The sequence below is a fragment of the Dryas octopetala genome, chromosome 3 (genome assembly GCF_963921425.1).
Source record: "Dryas octopetala chromosome 3, drDryOcto1.1, whole genome shotgun sequence".
Taxonomy (NCBI): domain Eukaryota; kingdom Viridiplantae; phylum Streptophyta; class Magnoliopsida; order Rosales; family Rosaceae; genus Dryas; species Dryas octopetala.
The window spans coordinates 2,566,335-2,586,126 of NC_141368.1; the positions used below are offsets into that span (position 1 = coordinate 2,566,335).

The 19,792-nt window shown below is 34.6% G+C and overlaps 4 protein-coding genes and 1 pseudogene across 5 annotated transcripts; 3 read left to right on the plus strand and 2 right to left on the minus strand.

Annotated features, from left to right (window-relative positions):
• Nucleotides 1-30: 30 nt before the first annotated feature.
• LOC147289501 (uncharacterized) lies at nucleotides 31-1,724 on the minus strand (annotated as a pseudogene).
• Nucleotides 1,725-3,193: 1,469 nt separating this feature from the next.
• On the plus strand, nucleotides 3,194-4,754 carry LOC147289502 (subtilisin-like protease SBT4.3). The gene is made up of 4 exons (XM_086235691.1): nucleotides 3,194-3,362; nucleotides 3,465-3,567; nucleotides 3,660-4,173; nucleotides 4,271-4,754. Exons 1-4 carry the CDS (start codon nucleotides 3,224-3,226, stop codon nucleotides 4,595-4,597), a joined length of 1,083 nt encoding a protein of 360 aa, XP_086091817.1. The 5' UTR covers nucleotides 3,194-3,223; the 3' UTR covers nucleotides 4,598-4,754.
• On the minus strand, nucleotides 4,170-7,491 carry LOC147289503 (2-oxoglutarate (2OG) and Fe(II)-dependent oxygenase superfamily protein). Of its 2 annotated transcripts, none has more exons than XM_086235693.1 (5): nucleotides 7,348-7,491; nucleotides 6,889-7,136; nucleotides 6,505-6,718; nucleotides 6,308-6,396; nucleotides 4,170-4,188 (listed from the first exon to the last, which is right to left on the minus strand). In XM_086235693.1, the coding sequence occupies exons 1-5, from the start codon at nucleotides 7,486-7,488 to the stop codon at nucleotides 4,185-4,187; spliced, it is 696 nt and encodes a 231-aa protein (XP_086091819.1). In that variant the 5' UTR covers nucleotides 7,489-7,491; the 3' UTR covers nucleotides 4,170-4,184. The 2 variants fall into 2 exon arrangements, with proteins under 2 accessions (XP_086091819.1, XP_086091818.1); XM_086235692.1 differs by lacking the exon at nucleotides 4,170-4,188 and adding an exon at nucleotides 4,860-5,108.
• On the plus strand, nucleotides 5,121-6,273 carry LOC147289504 (subtilisin-like serine protease-like protein; the record flags this gene model as incomplete). Its single annotated transcript, XM_086235694.1, has 1 exon — nucleotides 5,121-6,273. A coding segment is annotated over one exon (708 nt), but the record flags the coding sequence as incomplete, so codon positions are not given.
• Nucleotides 7,492-11,659: 4,168 nt separating the features above from the next.
• Nucleotides 11,660-17,783, plus strand: LOC147289505 (MADS-box protein AGL42-like). Its single transcript, XM_086235079.1, has 8 exons — nucleotides 11,660-12,079; nucleotides 12,176-12,360; nucleotides 15,285-15,366; nucleotides 16,363-16,424; nucleotides 16,537-16,636; nucleotides 16,789-16,830; nucleotides 16,940-16,981; nucleotides 17,374-17,783. The coding sequence occupies exons 2-8, from the start codon at nucleotides 12,179-12,181 to the stop codon at nucleotides 17,509-17,511; spliced, it is 648 nt and encodes a 215-aa protein (XP_086091205.1). The 5' UTR covers nucleotides 11,660-12,079; nucleotides 12,176-12,178; the 3' UTR covers nucleotides 17,512-17,783.
• Nucleotides 17,784-19,792: the final 2,009 nt, after the last annotated feature.

Genomic DNA, 19,792 nt, shown 5'->3' on the forward strand with positions numbered 1-19,792 from the left:
TCTCTCTTGACTTAATATGACCACAACACATCAAGCAAATACTACATCCGAACGAAACACATACTTGATACCCTTAGTAACATTTCGAGCTTCATGCAGCATACATTTGTCCCCATAAATGTGCAGAAGAGCCATCCCTTCAGTGGGAGCAACCTATAATAGAGAGAGAGAGAGAGAGAGAGAGAGAGAGAGAGAGAGAGAGAAGATTTTACATCATAAAAAAGTTGAACATGAAAATGAAAGGGAAAGAAAGAAAATAAAACCAATATAGTAGGAGGAAAAGAGCACCCACCTCTGGCACAACACTATTCCTCGAACCATTGAAGGCAACAAAATCCAACCTTTTTTTTTTTTTAAATTAGAGAAGCATTTCTATAAAACAGAAGTGATAGCCATTTTTCAAATATGTTTAGAACTTGATTTATAATACTAATAGAATGAGTTTACCAACCTGTAGAATCTGATATTTGGGTTTAACCCAACACCAACCACCCCTCGAATTTTAATGTCAGAAAATATTTTGTGAAGACCAGATTCCCATTTTGTATCTGCAAGATGCCAAGAACTAGATCATTCACAGAGATTCTATCATTGTCCCTGTAAGCTTCAGCTTTTGTTGGGCCAAGACTCCCTTGGTGAACAAACCCAATAGATTCTGCAGCTTTAACGAAAGCCTTTTATTAACACCCCCTCATGTTCAAGCTAAGCTGTGAAGCTAGCTAGCTAGCAGTAGAGGTTTTAAGAATAATTGAAATACCAAAATTGGGGCAAATCAAATAGGCTCTAAGCCTCTAACCCTCTTACTGGAAATGTAATATGCCCAAAGTAAATGATGGTTTAATTCTTGTGAAGTGAGTTCCAAATTGCTCGAAGATAACCAATATATAATATAAAAAATGTAAATGTAAGGTTGTACTTTCAATTTTGGGTGTTTTAATTAGAAACCTAAGCGGGCGTAAAAATTAAGTTGCAGCCCAAATGCAACCTACTATGTATATGCAAATGCATCTGTAATATAAAATCTACATTTACAGTTTGTAATATGTCATCATATGCAACCTAAAACAGACATTTGTAACCTAAAAATATGCATTTACAACCTAAAAGTGTACAAATGCAGATTGATTGGTATTGAAGGGTGCATCTGCATCCGCTAAGCTCTCGACAAGCTTACAAGCCCTCGGAAAGCTATCGAGCGCTCGGTAGTGTAATTTTTCCAGACCCCCCTCCCCCGCACGTACACGGATAGATTTGGCGGGAACTCAATTTTTTATTTGGCTGGATTTTTAGTTAAAATTTTTTAAAAATCTGAGTTTATGAATAATTTATTATTTCATTTTAGCTATATATTTATTATCCAATGGTAATGAGCAAAAAATTCAATGGATTTGTGACACTTTTTATATGTGAATGAAGTTATATAACTTATATAAACTCTTGGATTCATATTACACCATTAGTATTGAAACATGCAAAAATAAGACAAGCAAATAATTCAATTCCAAGTTATTTAAGATAGAGAGGTAAATTGGAACAAGACTTTGATACTATATATTTAAATAAATACGAGGAGAGAGAACAATGATATGCTTAGGGGATTTGAGTTACATGCTTGTTTTATTTGTTTGTTTCAATGATAAGTTCATAACCCTGTGATATAAATCCAAGGGTATATATAACTTCAGTAACACCCAAAAAGTACTAAAAATCCAATTAACCTTCATGTTGATTCATAGTCTCGATATTCATTTAACCTTCATACTATAACTTTGCGGATTCATAGTTTCGATATTCATTGCAATTCAAATCTCCGTACTTAATTGATTATCGTATGTATACCATCCTTTGACATTGAGCTTAATATCCTGTCATATTTATTCGTTCCCTTATAATAGATATCCAATGTAAAGTATAATGAAGGGAAAAACGAAGGATGAAATTAACTTGACAACTATAAGCGGAGTTGTGTAAAGTGTTGCCCAATTTATTAAAGCTGGTAATACTTTGGAAACAATTGCAGGCCAAAGAGGAAAATACTGATTTATCTTGGAAAGTGACACCAAACTCACCTAAAGGAATTGGAGAAAAGGTGATCAACCACTTCAACTCTAGTCAGAGGACCTTTGGAATTATTTAACCCTAGAACAATAATAAAAAGATCTTATGGGGTGTTATGATCCTTCCCTTTGGTGGTCACGAAGGTCCTATAGCTACTTATTTTAAGTTAGTAGGCTGTAAACATTGGCAACGGGTGTCTTTCCATGGTATTCAATTTTTTTTTTTTTTAAAGGGGGATTTTTTTTAACAAATAATTATATTGTAGTCTTGTAGAGACACAATAGAAAATAACCTAATGAGTAATGACTAAAAATGCAATTCACTTTCACATCGGGGGAGGCAAAAAATGAATTTCTATAGAGAAATGTATGACCTTTCAATTAACTTGTAGATTCCAAAATTCTCACAAGGTTAGGACAAGTTTACTAGACACAAGGCCAGCTATAAATATACTCATATACCGAACTTGGAATTCATAGAATCATATTACTACTCATCATTAGTAGTACCCAAAAAATGGCCACCAAACCGCTTCTTATCACTTTTCTCTATCTTTTGTTTGCCACTCTTGTTATGAATTGTCATTCTCAAAAGAAAAAGGTATAAATGATGCCCTCCTCCTCAGTTCAATTAGAAATAAAAAGCAATAAATTGTGGTTACTTTGATTTATTTTTCTTATTTAAACTAGAGTTGTGTCATGTGAACAAAAAATATAATTACAACGTGACTAGTGATTGGTATTGAAACTTTTCTAAATGAGTATAGTTGGAAATGAAATGCAGGTCTATGTTGTATACATTGGAGAAAGCCCAAGTGCTGACACGTATGAGGCATCAGCCCAATACTCCCAGCATTGCTCCATACTAGAAAGTGCTCTTGGAAGGTTATTAAAAGCATAATATTATCATTACTTATCAAAATAATAATGGAAACAAATACCAATAATATACAATTTAATTCTTTTGACCTAGCAGTACTAAAGCTGCAAAGGATTCACTCATATACAGCTACGGGAGGAGTTTTAATGGATTTGTAGCTGAATTAGTAGATGAAGAAGTTGAAAAACTAAGAGGTACGGTAATATAAATTTATAATTCAATGGTGTACAACAATTATTCTGTAAATATTATTTCAGTTTTCATAAAATGACTTGTATTTACAGAGATGGAAGAAGTTACTTCAGTTATGCCAAACACAATGCTACAGCTTCATACAACGAGATCATGGGACTTCATTGGAGTAGCTCAGTACCATGTCAACAATACACAAGGTGGAGATTTGATAATTGGAATGTTGGACTCAGGTGATCAGGATACAATACTTAATGCCAATAACAGTTTTCAGGGCTCAGTTTCTCTGAGTTGTTAAATCACAAATTCTAAAGCTTGAGTTCATTTATTTGTAGGCATTTGGCCAGAATCAGAAAGCTTCAGTGATGAAGGGTTTGGCCCTCCACCAAGAAAATGGAAAGGAACATGCCACACTAACAAAACTTTCACATGCAACAAGTGAGAAATAAACCCTTTACCTAATCAATGATTTGGCCTTCTAATAACTTTTCATTATGCTTGTACTAATCTGATTTACATAATTTTGACAGGAAAATCATCGGAGCCCGATTCTACAACAGCCAAAATTTCTACGAAAATACAGATATCATATCTCCAAGAGATTCAGTGGGACATGGGACTCACACAGCCTCTATTGCAGCTGGTAGAGAAGTGGCAGGAGCAAGTGCCTATGGCTTGGCTGAAGGAGTTGCAAGGGGTGGAGCCCCCAATGCAAGAATTTCTGTGTACAAAGTTTGCTGGGCTATGGGATGTAGTATTGCAGACATCCTTGCTGCTTTTGATGATGCAATTGCTGATGGAGTTGATATCATATCAGCTTCTTTTGGAATGTCAGCAACCTACTCCTTCACAGAGGACCCAGTAGCCATTGGAGCTTTTCATGCATTAAGGAAAGGGATATTGACCATTACTGCTGCGGGGAACAATGGACCAACCCGTGCTTCTGTCGCTAATATCTCACCATGGCTGCTCACTGTGGCGGCCAGCACAATTGACAGGAAGTTTGTGACTCAATTGGCTCTTGGAAATGGAAAGACCTTCACGGTGAGCAACTTTTACCTAAAAGAAAATTTCATCTCTAAAACTATAATCTTATCTTAAGCTGACAAGCTTTAGCACTTGATTTATTGATGACATAAAGGGAACAGCTATCAATAGCTTCAATCTAAATGGAAAAATGTATCCCTTGATTTGGGGAGGAGATGCTGCAAACTATTCAGCCAATTCCAACTCCCAAGCATCAAAGTATTGCTATGCAGGAGATTTGGATTCACACAAAATAAGGGGGAACATAGTTCTCTGTGACTACCGGTCAAATGGTGCTGGCATTCTACTGACATCTGGAGTGGGTGTCATAATGCCTTTTCAATCTGCTGATGATCCTGCCTACTCTTTTCCCATTCCAACAACACTCGTCAGTCGAGAAGAAATTTCCAAAGTATTCGACTACATCAGAACTTCCAAGTAAATAATCAACAAATCGATCTTTCTAAAAGGTTTAACAAGATAACTAGCTACATACTCATTCTTAATTGTTTTGTACAACTGAATGAAACCTCAGGAATCCAGAGGCAACTATTCTGGTTAGTGAAACACAAAAGGATGCATTCGCACCATATGTTCCCTCTTTCTCATCCAGAGGACCCAACCTAATGGTCCCTGATATCCTCAAGGTAAACTCCATTTGCTATGACTCAAAATTATTGCTTTCATTTTACTATGAAGTTTTCTTTGAATTTATATGTAAAGCCTCACAATTTAAGCTCTCGAATAAAATTACTAGCCTGACCTTGTTGCACCGGGTGTTAATATCCTTGCGGCTTGGTCACCCATTGCAAGAGCTTCAGTTTACAATGAGGACCCAAGGAGTGTCAAATATTATGTAGACTCTGGAACGTCAATGTCTTGCCCACATGTAACTGGAGCAGCAGCTATTGTGAAGGCTGCTCACCCACTCTGGTCTCCAGCAGCAATTAAATCTGCACTCATGACCACAGGTATGTCAACCAATTTTACTCTGTAATTTTCCAAACTTCTTTACACACCATAATTTTTTTTCCAATACAGCACATGTCGTGGACCCAAAAAAGCACGAAAATGAAAGAGAATTTGCTTACGGGTCTGGTCTCCTCAACCCAACAAAGGCAATTGATCCTGGGCTAGTTTATGATGCTTCTGAGAAAGACTATGTTGACTTTCTTTGTAAGCAAAGCTACAACACCACCACATTAAGAAAAATTACAGGTGACAAAAGTGTTTGCAGAAGCACCAAACCTGGCAAGGCATGGGACCTTAACTACCCCTCCTTCTCTCTAGCTATAGAAGACGGTCAGAAGATCAAGGGTAATTTCAAAAGGACTATTACTAATGTTGGCAAACCGAACTCAACCTACCATGTTAGCATTGATATGCCTCATCCTATAAAGGTTAAGGTGGAACCATCTGTACTTTCATTCACTGATGTTGGAGAGAAGAAATCATTCAATGTGGAGGTCAATGGACCACACATAACTCAGGTTCCAATTTTATCAGGTTCTATAACATGGAAACATGACACACATGTGGTGAGATCCCCATTGGTAATTTACACAGTTCTTCCATCTGTATTTCTTAACAATCCCTTTCAACGTGCACAGAAACCATCAAACCCTCTCTCACAGATATCACAAGACCAGAGACGTTCTTTCTTACTTCACTAAAATAGAATTGTTACAGAAAACTAAGCCTACATAGCCCAGATGAGGTACAGAAGTGGTGGTGCCCTGGTTCTATCTTCTCTTAATGTAGTACTAAGCAAGTAATAATATTTTCCTCTATTTTTAAGCATGCATTTAATTTGTTTCTCTTTCTGGTTCACCAACCAGAAGACGAAAAATATCGTATTCCTATAAATCTATCCTTCATTTACTTTTTTTTTTTTTGGCTGCTATATTGTGATCTGTATCAGGTGCTTATTCCAAGTTTTTGGAAGTATGTAATATTTTATGATCAATGAAAATTCAGATGAAAAATGAATCAGAGCCGCTGAAGATAATAAGCATTTCTGCTACTACATTCTTCAAGTTAAGGGGAAAACTTAAAAAAGGCTTTCCCCTCAAACATGTTTATATCAAGCTTTCTTGACTTAATATGGCCACAAACACATCAAGCAAATACTACATCTGAACGAAACACATACTTGATACCCTTAGTAACATTTCGGGCTTCATGCAGCATACATTTGTCCCCATGAATGTGCAGAAGAGCCATCCCTTCAGTGGGAGCAACCTATAATAAAGAGATAGAAGATTTTACATCATAAAAAAGTTGAACATGCAAATGAAAGGGAATAAAAGTGAATGAAACCAATATGGTAGGATGAAAACGAGCACCCACCTCTGCCACAACACTATTCCTCGAACCATAGAAGACAGTCTCTCCTCCAACCAGAGGCTCCGAAGAAGAATCCTTAGGACTGCTCATTTCATTTTTAGCTTTGGGATTGTAACCGCCACTTAAGTATATTAACAAAGTGTAATGGGTGCGTTTTCTGTCTCCAAGGTCAACACTCTCGTCAATATGCCTTCCAAAGCGCTGACCAACCTTGTACCTGCAAACTCATTGCAACCAAAATAGTTGAGTTTCAAGGTTCACAAGGCATCAAAATTCAACCTTTCTTTTTTATAATCAGAGAAGCATTTCTTTAAAACACAAGTGATAGCCATGTTTCAAATAAGTTTAGAACTTGATTTATAATATTAATAGAATGAGGTTACCAACCTGTAGAATCTGATATTTGGGTTTAACCCAACAGCAACCTCCCCTCGAATTTTAATATCAGAAAATAATTTGTTCAGACCAGACTGCCATATTGACTCTGCAAGAACAGGATCATTCACAGAGATTCTATCATTGTCTCTATAAGCTTCACCTTTTGTTGGGCCAAGACTCCCTTGGTGAACAAACCCAATAGATTCTGCAGTTTTAACGAAAGCCTTTGATTCTGCAGATGTGAGGAAATTTTGCACCTGAACACCTTAAACATAAACACAATTAACAACCCCAAGACTAAAATTTTATTTTAATTACATAACGCAAGCCCAGAAATTTGTAAAGGAAAAATACTTCTAAGAACAACCCATTTTGCCAAAATACTACAGAAATTGAATTTCAGAAAACATGGAAGATTTTTTTTTTTTTTTTTTTTTTCCTTTTCAGATAATGGAATGGGATTCTTACAGTAAAGAGATGAGTATCTTTGAGACGAGTTATCTGAAGATTTTGTTTTGGTTTGATGGGTGGCCACTTTGATGCTTTTTTCTTTGAATCAGCTTCTCTTCTCTCTCCCATTTTCCTCTTCTTCGTTCCTGTTTCTGCCATTCAACCTTTCTTTTTCTCGACTACTCACTCTATTTTATTGGTTTGTGGCCCATTTGCCTCTCTTTTGGGCCTAAATGGGCCGAGCCTGCATCGTTTCTTTACCATCCATTCAAACCATTCCTATTCTCTCCGCACCGCCATGGAAATTTGGAAGTGGATTCATCACTTTAACACAATGTTAAGTTGTAAGCATGCACAGTAAAATTTCTGTCAATTTTTTTATGTGAAGTTCAGACTTAAAAAGTGATTATCAAATCGTAAATATAATTTTTTTACCATTTTTTTGGGGGTAAAATGAGGGCTTAGACCCAAACAACAAACAGAAACAGAACTAGTAGGGAACAGCCATGGGACTAGACATGCTCTGGAGATTAGTAACTAAAACATCATAAGAATATGGGGGAAGTTCAAAACCGTACAACTCAAATGTAGATGGAGAACAAGGTTTTTCAGCAATCAAATTTAGTTAGAACTTAGAAGGATATGATAGAAAACTAAACGAAGATTAGGACTTGATGCAGTGGGCCCACCTTATAGCCTAGCTTTACCTTTCTTGTTTTTATCTTTTCTTTTGCCACACTCTTGGACCAACCCATCAAAATCAAATATAGAAGGAAAATCACCCCTATTCCCGTACGTTTACCCTTTCTTTTCATTCAAAACATCAGCAACATCTAATTGACTTTTGTCATGGTTACTAGTTAAAGTGGAGAAATTCTTAAATATGGCCGCTTCATCACGTGTATGGCACAAAAAATTAGTGTTACGATGTTATATGTATTAGTTACTTTAAATATTATAAATTTTACTTAAAATATAGGCATAAATTTAATTTAGACACATAACTATATAAGCTATTTCAACGGGGTCCATGAATTTTAAAATATTTCAAATATACACCCGATCTATTATCTAAATTGAAAAATGAATTTCTGTCCATTGATTCGTTGAGAGATCAGTTAAATGACAGCTTGGTTTTTGCTGACCGGGATTACTTAGCGACGTGGTGCTATCTCAGCAAATATTTCCCGCCAAATAAGCGACACGAGCCCATAATTTAATAATAATAGAGAGAGAGAGTTTGTGGGCCCGTGTTAGGAGTTAGGTGGACCCGTATCGCTCATTTCCCGCCAAATGAGCGACACAGGTTCACCTAACCCCTGACACGGGTCCACAAACTCATCATCTTTTTCTCGCTCATTGAGCACAAGTGAGGGATTTATATTCGAATTTGGGAGAAAACGTGATATTTTTTGGAGATTAAATGGTCAAGAAAGCGTTCGACGAACGGGAAAGAGGTGATGGGTGTGTGGGCCCGTGTCAAGTGGACATGTGTTGCTTATTTGGCAGGAAATGTATGCTGAGTTGGTGTCACGTCGCCAATTAATCCCCGTTAGCAAAAGCCAAGCTGACATTTAACTGATATCTCAATAAATTGATGAACGGAATTTCATTTTTCAATTTACATAATAAATCATGTGTATATTTGAAATATTTGAAAGTTCGTGGACCCCGTTGAAATAACATATATAGTTATGTATCTAAATTAAATTTATGCCTAAAATATACATGTATGCTAGTATATTATTAAGTATCATATTAAACAAGTGGCATGATCGCCCTAGTGAAGAATCTCCCGTTAAAGTGCTATATCATTTAATTAGCTAGAAGCCCACACCTCTTCCTAAGTTCCTATGTTGTAATAATTAGTTTTCACATAAATCATATCATTAATTTATTGTTAGTTTTCTTATAAATTTGTTAGGTAATTATTCTTTTCTTGGTCAGTGCCTTTTTTGCAAAAAACGTGATTGACCTTGACCCAAAAATAACTTCTTCAATCTTCAGAATTCCCAGCCAATGTTTCTTCTTAGAATTCTCACCTTCCTAAATATTTTATTTACAAAGTAAAAGCATGTATGCATTTAACTATTATGCTTATAGAGAATTAAGATTAAATATTAAATAGTACAAATTAATAGTTTTTTCAGTAAAACAGTAAGACACTAATATATATATTTTTAATTTAGATACTAACTTAGAGAAAGACATTTTGAATTATATCACAAATCTGTACGAAACATGAATTTTTTGACATTGATTCATGGCCGAAGTGCTCGGTGGTTTTTCGTTAGTTTTTTTTTTTCGTTTTGCTATAAAATTGTGATTATACAACAGTCACAATGTGACAGTATGAAATTCATAAAAATTCAAGGGTTAATTACAATTATATACCTCAACTATACACCATTTTTCTACTTGGTACCTCAAGTTCAAAAAGTTGCATTAAGGTATCCCAACTACGAAACCATGTCAGTTAGGTACCTCCGTTAGTCTGGCCGTCAAAAAGGCCGTTATCTGATGACGTGACATACTACTAAAATACTTCATTTTAATTTAGTACCTCAACTTTACCATATTTTTCAAGTTCATACCTCAAGTTCAAAAACTTGCAAATAAATAAATTTTTTCCAGTTTTTATCTCAATTTCATCTCAGCTTTTGACCAATCAAATCTCCACCAAAATTATCAATCTTATACTCATTTTAAAGCTATGAATCTCATCTTTACAACCATATAAAAATTATGCAAAAAGGAGTTATGAAGCATGAAATAATTGGTCACAAAGTAGGCTACCCGAAACTACCAAATTTTCCAAATAAATTGGCAATTTCGGATAGCCTAATTTGTGACTACTTATCTCCCGTTTCATAACTCCTTTTTTAATTATTTCTATATGGTTATAAAGAGGAGATTCATTGCTTCAAAATGAGTATAAGATTATTGATTTTGGTGAAGATTTGATATGTCAAAAGTTGGGGTGAAGTTGAAATAAAAACTGGAAAACATTTATTTATTTGCAAGTTTTTTAACTTGAGGTATGAACTTGAAAAACATAGTAAAGTTGAGGTACTAAATTGAAATGAAGCTTTTTAGTGGTGTGTCACGTCATCAGATAACGGCCTTTTTGACGGCCAGACTAACGGAGGTACCTAATTGACACGATTTCGTAGTTGGTGTACCTTAATGCAACTTTTTGAACTTAAGGTACCAAGTTGAAAAGTGGTGTATAGTTGAGGTATATAATTGTAATTTACCAAAAATTCAAAGTTTATAAGAGTTTAATATTTTTTATTTAGGCTTGAGGGATGAAGTTCTACAACCTAAAGGCTAAACATTAAAATTTAACCCTTGCAAACACTAAAAAAATAACAAATGAGTAAAAAAATTGCAACTGTTGGACAGTTACAGTTGAGTTTGTAAAAAAAATAAAAAATTTCTCCTGAGCTCTCGGCACGATGAACAGTACGTACTGAGTGCTCAGTAGAATTATATTTTTTTAAATTGATATTTAAATTAAAATTTAGTATTTAAAGTAAAATAATATAAATATTTTGTTAGTTAAAATCAAATAACTTTAAAATTTGATATTTAAAGTAAACAGACTTTTAAGCTTAATCATCCCAAAAAAAAAAACAGAGAGTACATTTTGACTCGCTACACAAGGCTAGCCACGTGACACGGTCGTCTCTCATTGGGTAAAGTATGACGATTATATGCTAGGGTTTAGGGTTTAGGCATCCAAAAAAAAAAAAAAAAAAAAAGGAAAAAAAAAAGAGTACATTTTGACTGACGATTATAATTCTGCTTAAGCATCCAAAATTAAAAAAAAAAAAAAAAAAAAGAGAAAGTACATTTTGACCCGCCACACAAGGCTAGCCACGTGACACGGTCGTCTCTCATTGGGCAAAGTCATTGTACGATGAAACATGAAATATCTATAAAAATCCCATTTCCTTTTTCTTTATTCCCTCTGAGCTTTTGAAAAGACTGTTTATTTACTAGAAAAACCCTTTTCCCAATTTTCTTTTGTTATCAACTTATCATTTATTAAGATCATTTCCTGTATAATTCTGTCCTTTTCTTTATCTTTGCCCTTTCTTCTTCTTTTGTTTCTAAATTTTGACAAAATAAGATAAGCGTTGAGGTTTAGAATCCTTTGATTTGTTTTTTTTTCCTTCTAATTTTATACCTTTCCCTTTTTGTGGGGCAGGACTTAAAGATCGAAAGCGTACAAAGAGAATAATGCAAGTGAAGGAAATGAGCTATCGATCAATATGGAAAAAAAGGGTTGTGTGGTCTGAGAATAAAGAGATTGGTACATCATCCACACCTTCCACAAACAAATAACAAAGTTGTTCTTTGCGTTCATTCACTCTGATTCTAGGGTTTCTGATCTATTTTCCATATTTGTAGCCATTATTTTCCATACAGTCCTCTGTGTTACTGTTCTTGTTGGCTCTTTTTGGGGTGCCTTCCTGTGTTTTAATTAGTCAGTATTTATGGGGTCTCTCTACGGGTTCTATTTTTAGAAACTCAATTTTAATATCTTTTTGCGGGTTTCCTTTTATGAATCTCTCTGGGACTCATCATCTCTAGCTAATTTGTGTTTTACCTAGAATAGAAGCAAGTTTGAAACTTTATTGGGATCTTTGTGCTGTAAACCTTTGCTGGGTTTTCTTCACAAAATTTGACATTTTTCAGTGTTCTAGTTGTACTTGTTCTTCAAATATCTTCCAGAGGTGTTGAGGTTGCAACTCTTTTTATAAATAATGCTACAAATTAATTAAGTAAACACTCGACTAGCTAGCAAGCTTATATTAACCAATTTTTGTGAGTATTGTAGGACATGGTGAGGGGGAAGATCGAGATGAAAAGAATTGAAAACGCGACAAGCCGGCAAGTGACCTTCTCGAAACGTCGAAATGGGTTGTTGAAGAAAGCTTACGAGCTTTCAGTTCTTTGCGATGCCGAAGTTTCAGTCATCATCTTCTCTCAGAAAGGCAGGCTCTATGAGTTCTCCAGCTCTGAGTAAGTTGCTTAATTTCTTTAAATATTTCTTCAACCCCAACTTTTTCTTAATTTTTCTTTTTACTCTCTCTGTCTCTCTGTCTCTCTCTCTCTATGTGCTGCTTCGTAACATGTAGCCAAAACGGACCTTAACAAATATACATATATTTTTTTTGCGTGTTAAGTAACAAGGTATGGTATGGGTTGGGTTGTTGTAGGGGTTTGGTTTGAGCTTAGCTAGCTAGTGTAGTAGTGTGCAGTATCGTACAATACGATCATCTTCTTCATCGCTTTCTCTAAATCCTCTCAGCCTTTGTGGCCCCCTTGCTAGCTTTTTAATTCCCACATGTACAATGCTTTTATAATTACTAATTTGCAAATGATTATTGCATGGAGAACACTAGATCACATGAAATTTAATTCATTTGAGATCGATTTCTTACTGGTCATACGAGTCTGCTCCTTCTACGTACAGATTGGCAACTGTAGGTTTTAAATAACATTTGCTAATTAATTTTCTCCGGTTGCTTAATTAATTGAATATGGTGCATGAGATTTGAAGAAGCATTTCAGCTTTGTGTCTTAATATATGACGATCTATAAGAATTTTATTGAAGGAATCTATGCATTCATTCCAAAACTAATTGACAATGGGAAGAGTAGTTAGTCCAAACCCTTATAAGCCACTAGGCAAAATTATACTTTTCCAATGTGGGATAACACTTCACATTCTCACACGCCATCGTACATGTGGCGTCACTTTAAGCCAAACACGTGGATAACTTATATTGGTTGATGTAGAGTACGTGTGGCCATTTAGCCTAACACACGTGGGTGAACCTGCTCTGATACCATGAAAGAATCTAGACATTCATCCCAAAACCATTACTAATCGAATAAGACATCATGGAGATTTTCGACTTCACATTAATTTCTTCATAAATAAAGTGGAATTTAATTGGTTTAGTCATGTCCTTAGAAGTTCTGGTAAAATGCTCAGTAGCTAGACATTCCTAATCATAATGTCCAATATATGTTATATTTGGTCATTTCATGCACTACTTTGTGCTCATGCAATCCTTATGCTGAATCTTATTATTAATTTCCTCAATAAATATCATATATCAATATGTTTTGCCACAAGCCACAACCCATGTGGCAGAAATCTTGATTTACCTTACTCTCTCATAAGCCATGGCTATTCTAGCTAGTTCATCATGAAGTGTTTCCACTGTATATAATGGTAACTTATAAAAATGACAAAAGAGCAGCAATTCTAAATTCCTCAGTGTATGCGTTCATGTGTATATCATCCTTTCAACCATATGTATTTTTAGTTTTGTTTAATAAAGAATTAGAAAATGAACATTTATCACAAAATCTTAAACCCCTATAGTAGTGAAGATTTGATATATACTTGACTCATTAAGGACCATATATCATATATGTATATATACGTAACAATTAACATGTGGTATTCTCTTATTAACACCCCCTCCCTATGTTCAAGTTAGATTGAAGCAGACGAACTGTGAAGCTACCTAGCTCTACGTAGAGGTTCCAAGATTAATTGAAATACCAAAACATGGTCATTGGGGCAATTAAAATAGCTAGGCGGCTGACCCTCTTAGTACTGTAACTGTAATATGCCCAGAATGGTTTAAAGTGAGTTCCAAATTGCTTGAAGATAACCAATATATAAAAGGTGAGGTTGATCAGGTCAGTTTTAAGATATGGAGAGGCAAAATTGGAACAAAACTTTGATACTATATATGGCCTTATTTGATGTGTAGGATTAGATTAGATAAGTTAAATGGCTAGATTTATGTGTATCAACTCAAAGGAAGAAGATCGGAAGAAAATAAATTAGTTATAAGGGAAAACTTATCCATTCCAATCCCCACAAAATGGTGGGATTAGTGGAGATAAGTTTCCTCTTATGGCTAATCAATCTTCTTCCCACTTTTGTTCTTTTAAGTTAGAAGACACTCTCCATCTTCTTTTTTGGATACATATGAATATAGTCATTTAACCAATCCAAGCCTATACATCAATCAAACGAGGTTTATAAATCTAAATAAAAATAAGGAGAGAGAACAACGATATTCTTAGGTCTCTCTATATTTGATCCCCAGTAACACGTTCAAGTAGGTGTGCCTAGTAGACTAGTAGTAGTACTATATGTATTTATTTAACACTGTTAATTAACCTTCATAATATTATTTGAGGAATACTAGCTGCCTAGCTTCTCCTTTGTGCATTGTCTGTTCTCCTTTCCATTTCGCAATGTACATAGTCTCAAGATAAAAGCCGTTCATTTTCTAAATTATCCTTTAAAGATTATTTCTACAAATAATTAATCAAATAAAAAATTGTTAAAATAGTCATTTAATTATTATCAAATGCATAAACGATGAATGCAGAAAATGAACGGTTTCAATTTTGTAATCACCACACAGAGAATAGAGCTGGCACAAAGAGATGGCACAAAAGCTAGCGTTTCTCATATTACTTTGCTGATTCATAATCTTGATATACATATATTGCAATTTCAAATCTCCATACTTTGACATTGAGCTTAGTATCTTGTCATATATGCATAAACTTTATGTATAATTGTTAGGTTCCCTGTGCTTGAATGAGCATAAAATAAATTAGCAAGCTTTGTCACAAATAACTCGATTAAGAATTACTAGAAGCTTCTCATTTTATCAGGAAATTCTTCTCTTGTATAATGAATCTTCTCAACTTTTGAAATATGGGTCTTTAGATTTACCTTCTTTTGTTTCTAGCTAGGTCTTAGATTTACCTCGTTTGTCTTCTAGGCATTGATCTCTTATATATCTCTCACTTGTAATACGGTGCACCACACTCTATGATTTTCAATAAAAGTTTTTACAAATATTGCTATTTGATTTTGACCTTTTGTGTTTTGGATGCTTCAGCATGCAAAAGACGATAAGACGATACCATAAATATGCAAAAGTTGGGCAAACCAACCAGGTTGAAACGGAACAATATGTGCAGGTTAGGAGTTCTATCTATTTATCTTGGAATTTGAAGGTACATCTTTCAGATCAAGATCAAGTTTGTTATATTTATAAAGGATAGGTGTACAAAATTTCATGATGTGAATATATCAGATGATAAATTTCGTCTTTGGACGGGAATGATAATCGATTAATATGATGGGAAGGTAGTAAGACTTTTTTTCGTTGGTTGTATTGGAGGAATGGAGGAAACCAAATTTTAGACATATTTTAATTCCAATTTGTCAATTACCCAACCTACTCTTACCAATTCAACTAAGCTCAAGGACTTAAAGGTAGTAAGACTTTATATACAATAATTTAACATAAAGTTTAATATATAAGTGGTATATGTTTTTCAAAGTAAGACTTGAATGCCATTGGGGGCGGGGGTGGGGGATGAACGAAAGGATCAAAACTTCCCACACCCCATGCTGGATTTACAGACTCTACCCTTTTCCGGGTGGTTAAGCACGTTAAGAAATAGAAACAAGTATGTAATTAACTTGACAAGTTGATTTTCATAGCATGAACTGTTTTTTAGCTGAATTCAATTATTTGAGGCTAGAAAGCTTATAATTACAGATACAAATTAATTTAGAGTTCTTGACCTATATATATATGATGATCGAAGTTCTTGTTTAGCTGCCTATAAAGAGTTTAGAGTTGCTGACAATCATAAACAGGACTACTATTGTGTTTTCTGTCGTGTTGAGATTAAAGTTGTTAACTAGTTTTACCTTTAGCAACTCCCGTACGTACGTGACATCTTAAGCATGTTGCCGTCTATGTGTTTATACACAATGATAATACTCTTTACCTGGTTCTAAACTTCTAATTCAACATCTTTTTGTTATGAACTTAATAATGATGTGATACATATCACTGCTGATGATATGATTTTCATTTTTATAAGACAATTATTTATGCATGTCACCCTAACCCCATGAGACATTTTTTAACTGAGAAATTAAAACTAGTTAATTGTGTGCAGCAATTGAAGCATGAATCAGCTGACATGGCCAAGAAGATTGAGATCCTAGAAGCTTCTCAACGGTTTATGGCTTAGTTTGATCTCCTTCTCCTGTGCTTTTTAATTATCTATCTGAAAATATTTCATCAGACTAGCTAGGTTTTTCTGAACTCTGAAATTATTTGCATCTCTTAGGAAGCTTTTGGGGAATGGTTTGGATTCTTGCTCTGCTGAGGAACTCCAACAGATCAGTAGCCAGCTGGAGCGAAGCTTACACAGCATAAGAGACAGAAAGGTATATATGCATATATATACTTCAAAGTCTCATCAACACCTCAACTGAAAATCAATGGGTTTTGTCCACAAATTAAGTTTATTTATTTTGTTCTCTGTACGTTTGGTCATGCCCATTTCCTGCAATTTTCTACTAATTTGAAGTGACTCCAGGCTCAGTTATTTACGGAGCAGTTAGCGAAACTAAAGGCAAAGGTATATACATACGTACTGGTTATATATGCTTGTTTTACTCTTAGCCTTAAGGCCCTTAACATATGCATGCTTCAGTAGTTCTAATCCCATTTTTCTCCCATAAAAACAGGAGAGGCTCCTCTTACATGAGAATGCAAAGTTATGTGAAGAGGTCAGCTTTTAATTACCTTCAAATCCCTTTGAACTCTAGTTAATTTCAGTGTTACGAACAACTACACATGCATGACCTACCTTCGATCAAGGACTGAGTAATCTGTACTATCTTTATAAACTATCTTGTGTACCATCGTATAGATATGCTCACGTAAGTAGATTACACTAAATAGTACATAAGATCTATGGTTAGTTTGGATGGTACTCCAAATTATTCCATCTCTCCATGTTTTCTTACTTTTCAGTTCTTGAGTTGGACACTTGGACTAAGCTGCAATAGAATTACAAAATTTGGTTCATTTTATCAACTATGCACTTGTACTAGAGAGGTTTGAGGTTCTGATTCTTTTTTTTTTTGTTTTTTCCTCATTTTGTACGCTATGATATCAGTGTGGTGCACAGCTGTTGCAACATGAGGTTGAAGAAAAAGGAGGTGTAATTAGGTACCGGGGGAGTCAAAGTAGGCAGAGTTTACAGGTGGTAGAGACTGAATTGTTCATTGGACCGCCAGTACTGCGCGCACCATAGTTGGCGCCTGGGGGTTGTGACGTCATTTGATCTTCTGATCCAATATTGAAGCCCAATTGTATTTTACTCCACAACCCACATCAGATATTCAAATAATATAGAATAAAGAAAATAATGCAATGTGAGCCTATTATTTGACTGATAAAGGCCGAAAAATAAAAGAACAAGATATGTATATTTAATTTCCTTTGATTTTTTCAGCTGCATGTTTACTTGTCAGTCAGCTGTAACTTGTATGTATATATATTCAAAAATTTCACGTTGTGACACCATATTTAAGGGTAATTATGTCATTCTTTTGTCATAGGTGATTTGGGCTCACCTAAACTTGGCCCGAAAAGCTATTGCTAAAAATTCATTCAAATTGGGCTTTGACTTTTGAGGTACCATTTCATTTGGGGTGAGGTTTCCCCTAGCATCTGTGGTTTGTTACTCAATTATGTGTAGCTTCCTTCCAGATCCAGACCACTAAAAAGAAGAAAAAAAATTATCTCTTCTTTCTTCTTAATTACTTTTTTCTTGGCAAGAGCTCTATTAATACGCAGATTATGTGAAGCACAATTTTGAAGTTATGCAGATATATATTCTTCAAATCTTTTGTTCTCGTGAACTTGAAGAAGATGGTTCACCTAAATTTTTTGATATCTTTGCTATTAAATAGTAAGGAAAAACAATTGGATGATTGCAGTCTGATATTGGTCGTATATAGAAAGTAATTTCATATCTTAACATGGGTCGAATTTTATGGAGCAAATTTGGGTCTCTTTCTCTAGCTTTCTCAATAATGGTTTGTCTGCAACATCATTTTAGGCATGCACAAAAATTAAAATGGAATGGGACCTCTTTCTCTTTCTCTCTCTCTAAGTCTCTATCATATATAACAATTAATAACATCATCGCTCTTTTTTTTCCATCTTCAATAATAGCTTAATTCTTTTTCTCGCTCTACTCTACAAAAATAGTCATGATATGTGTGGACAATCCTAGCAAGTCCCTACAACTCCACCCTCTGTCTAAGCCCACCAGACGCTCCTCTCTTTCTATACCCCTTCAATTATCAAATTGTTATTATTATGAAACCCAAAAAAGAAAAAGATAAAATTGAGAGAGCGTTTGTAATTTTGTATAAAGTATTTGCACATGGTTACTCAGATGATGATCATATGCTAGGCACTGAATTTAGTTTTTTTTTTTTTTTGCTTTGGGTTAAATATGGCAGGCAGTGATTTGTTTTTATTATATTTTGGGCCCCGGGAAGAGGACCACTTTGAATTTGAAATAGCTCTCTCTCTCTCTGTGTTGTGTGTTTCTCTGTCTGCTTCTCCCTCTGGTAGTCTGATAGATTCAATTTAGAATTTAGAGCAAATGTTAGTCGTCAGGAATATGATGTAGGAGGAATCTGCCAAGTTTTGCGCAAAATCTGAATCAGATGACCTCACCCCTTTATTAGATAATTATATAAAATTAGATAGGATAAGGTAAGATTCATAAAATGAATAAAAGATAAAATAACTTTTTCCTAGCTACCGATTTCTACACTATCATTGTGTTAATCATGTTACCATGTGCTCGCCAAACCTGAAAAATGGTCGAAACCCGTTTGTTTAATTGATTAAGTACAACTCCCATTGATATGTGTGTTATTTTTATTTTTTATTTGCTAAAGGTGGCTTCTTATTGCAAGATTAATTTGCACCATGAATGGGCACATGAGGCCTCTTAGTTCTACAGTTGCTTGCTTTGTTTGGTAAATATTATACAATTTTTCTCACAAACCGAAACCGGGGGAGCGATTATAATACTATTCACCCCGCTCTTATTCTGTTAATATGCTTAGTTTTATAAATATATTATACATATATTTTTATGACCGTTAGTTTCTGGTTTTTATTTTATTATTGTTATTGTAATTAAACTTTTCTTTTGAATTTATGATGGGGTTCTTGTTGTATATTGTTATATAACTTATATCCTCTGTGTAAAATATATTTACAATCATGCACGATATCATGTATTCATAGTACATGAATTATTTTAAAAGGGGAACAAAAGCATACGGGTGACGATCCTCGTTTAGAGGTCAGGCAAGAATGAAAATGACAAACATGATCATGCATCATCTCGTTAAATCACTGCAAACTAAAGAATTTCTTATATCTAAAAAATCGTTAAATAACTTCAAATTAAAAAGAAACGAGTTCTTATATGATATCAAGTAATGTTTTATAAAGTACAACAAAATCAGTATGAAAAGGTGTGAGACTTGTTAGAATTCATTAAT

Bases quoted from the DNA above. Each gene is read 5' to 3' on its own strand.
- LOC147289502 (XM_086235691.1), top strand. From the start codon at position 3,224: ATGGAAGAAGTTACTTCAGTTATGCCAAACACAATGCTACAGCTTCAT. The intron at 3,363-3,464 runs GTGATCAGGATA...ATTTATTTGTAG, and splicing joins AATTGGAATGTTGGACTCAG to GCATTTGGCCAGAATCAGAA. The intron at 4,174-4,270 runs GTGAGCAACTTT...GATGACATAAAG, and splicing joins GAAATGGAAAGACCTTCACG to GGAACAGCTATCAATAGCTT.
- LOC147289503 (XM_086235692.1), bottom strand. From the start codon at position 7,488: ATGGCAGAAACAGGAACGAAGAAGAGGAAAATGGGAGAGAGAAGAGAA. The intron at 7,137-7,347 runs GTAAGAATCCCA...TAAGGTGTTCAG, and splicing joins AAGATACTCATCTCTTTACT to GTGCAAAATTTCCTCACATC. The intron at 5,109-6,307 runs GTATGTGTTTCG...TCATGAGTGCAG, and splicing joins AATGTTACTAAGGGTATCAA to ATTTAATTGCTGCTGGAGAC.
- LOC147289505 (XM_086235079.1), top strand. From the start codon at position 12,179: ATGGTGAGGGGGAAGATCGAGATGAAAAGAATTGAAAACGCGACAAGC. The intron at 12,361-15,284 runs GTAAGTTGCTTA...TGGATGCTTCAG, and splicing joins TATGAGTTCTCCAGCTCTGA to CATGCAAAAGACGATAAGAC. The intron at 16,425-16,536 runs GTTTATGGCTTA...TGCATCTCTTAG, and splicing joins ATCCTAGAAGCTTCTCAACG to GAAGCTTTTGGGGAATGGTT.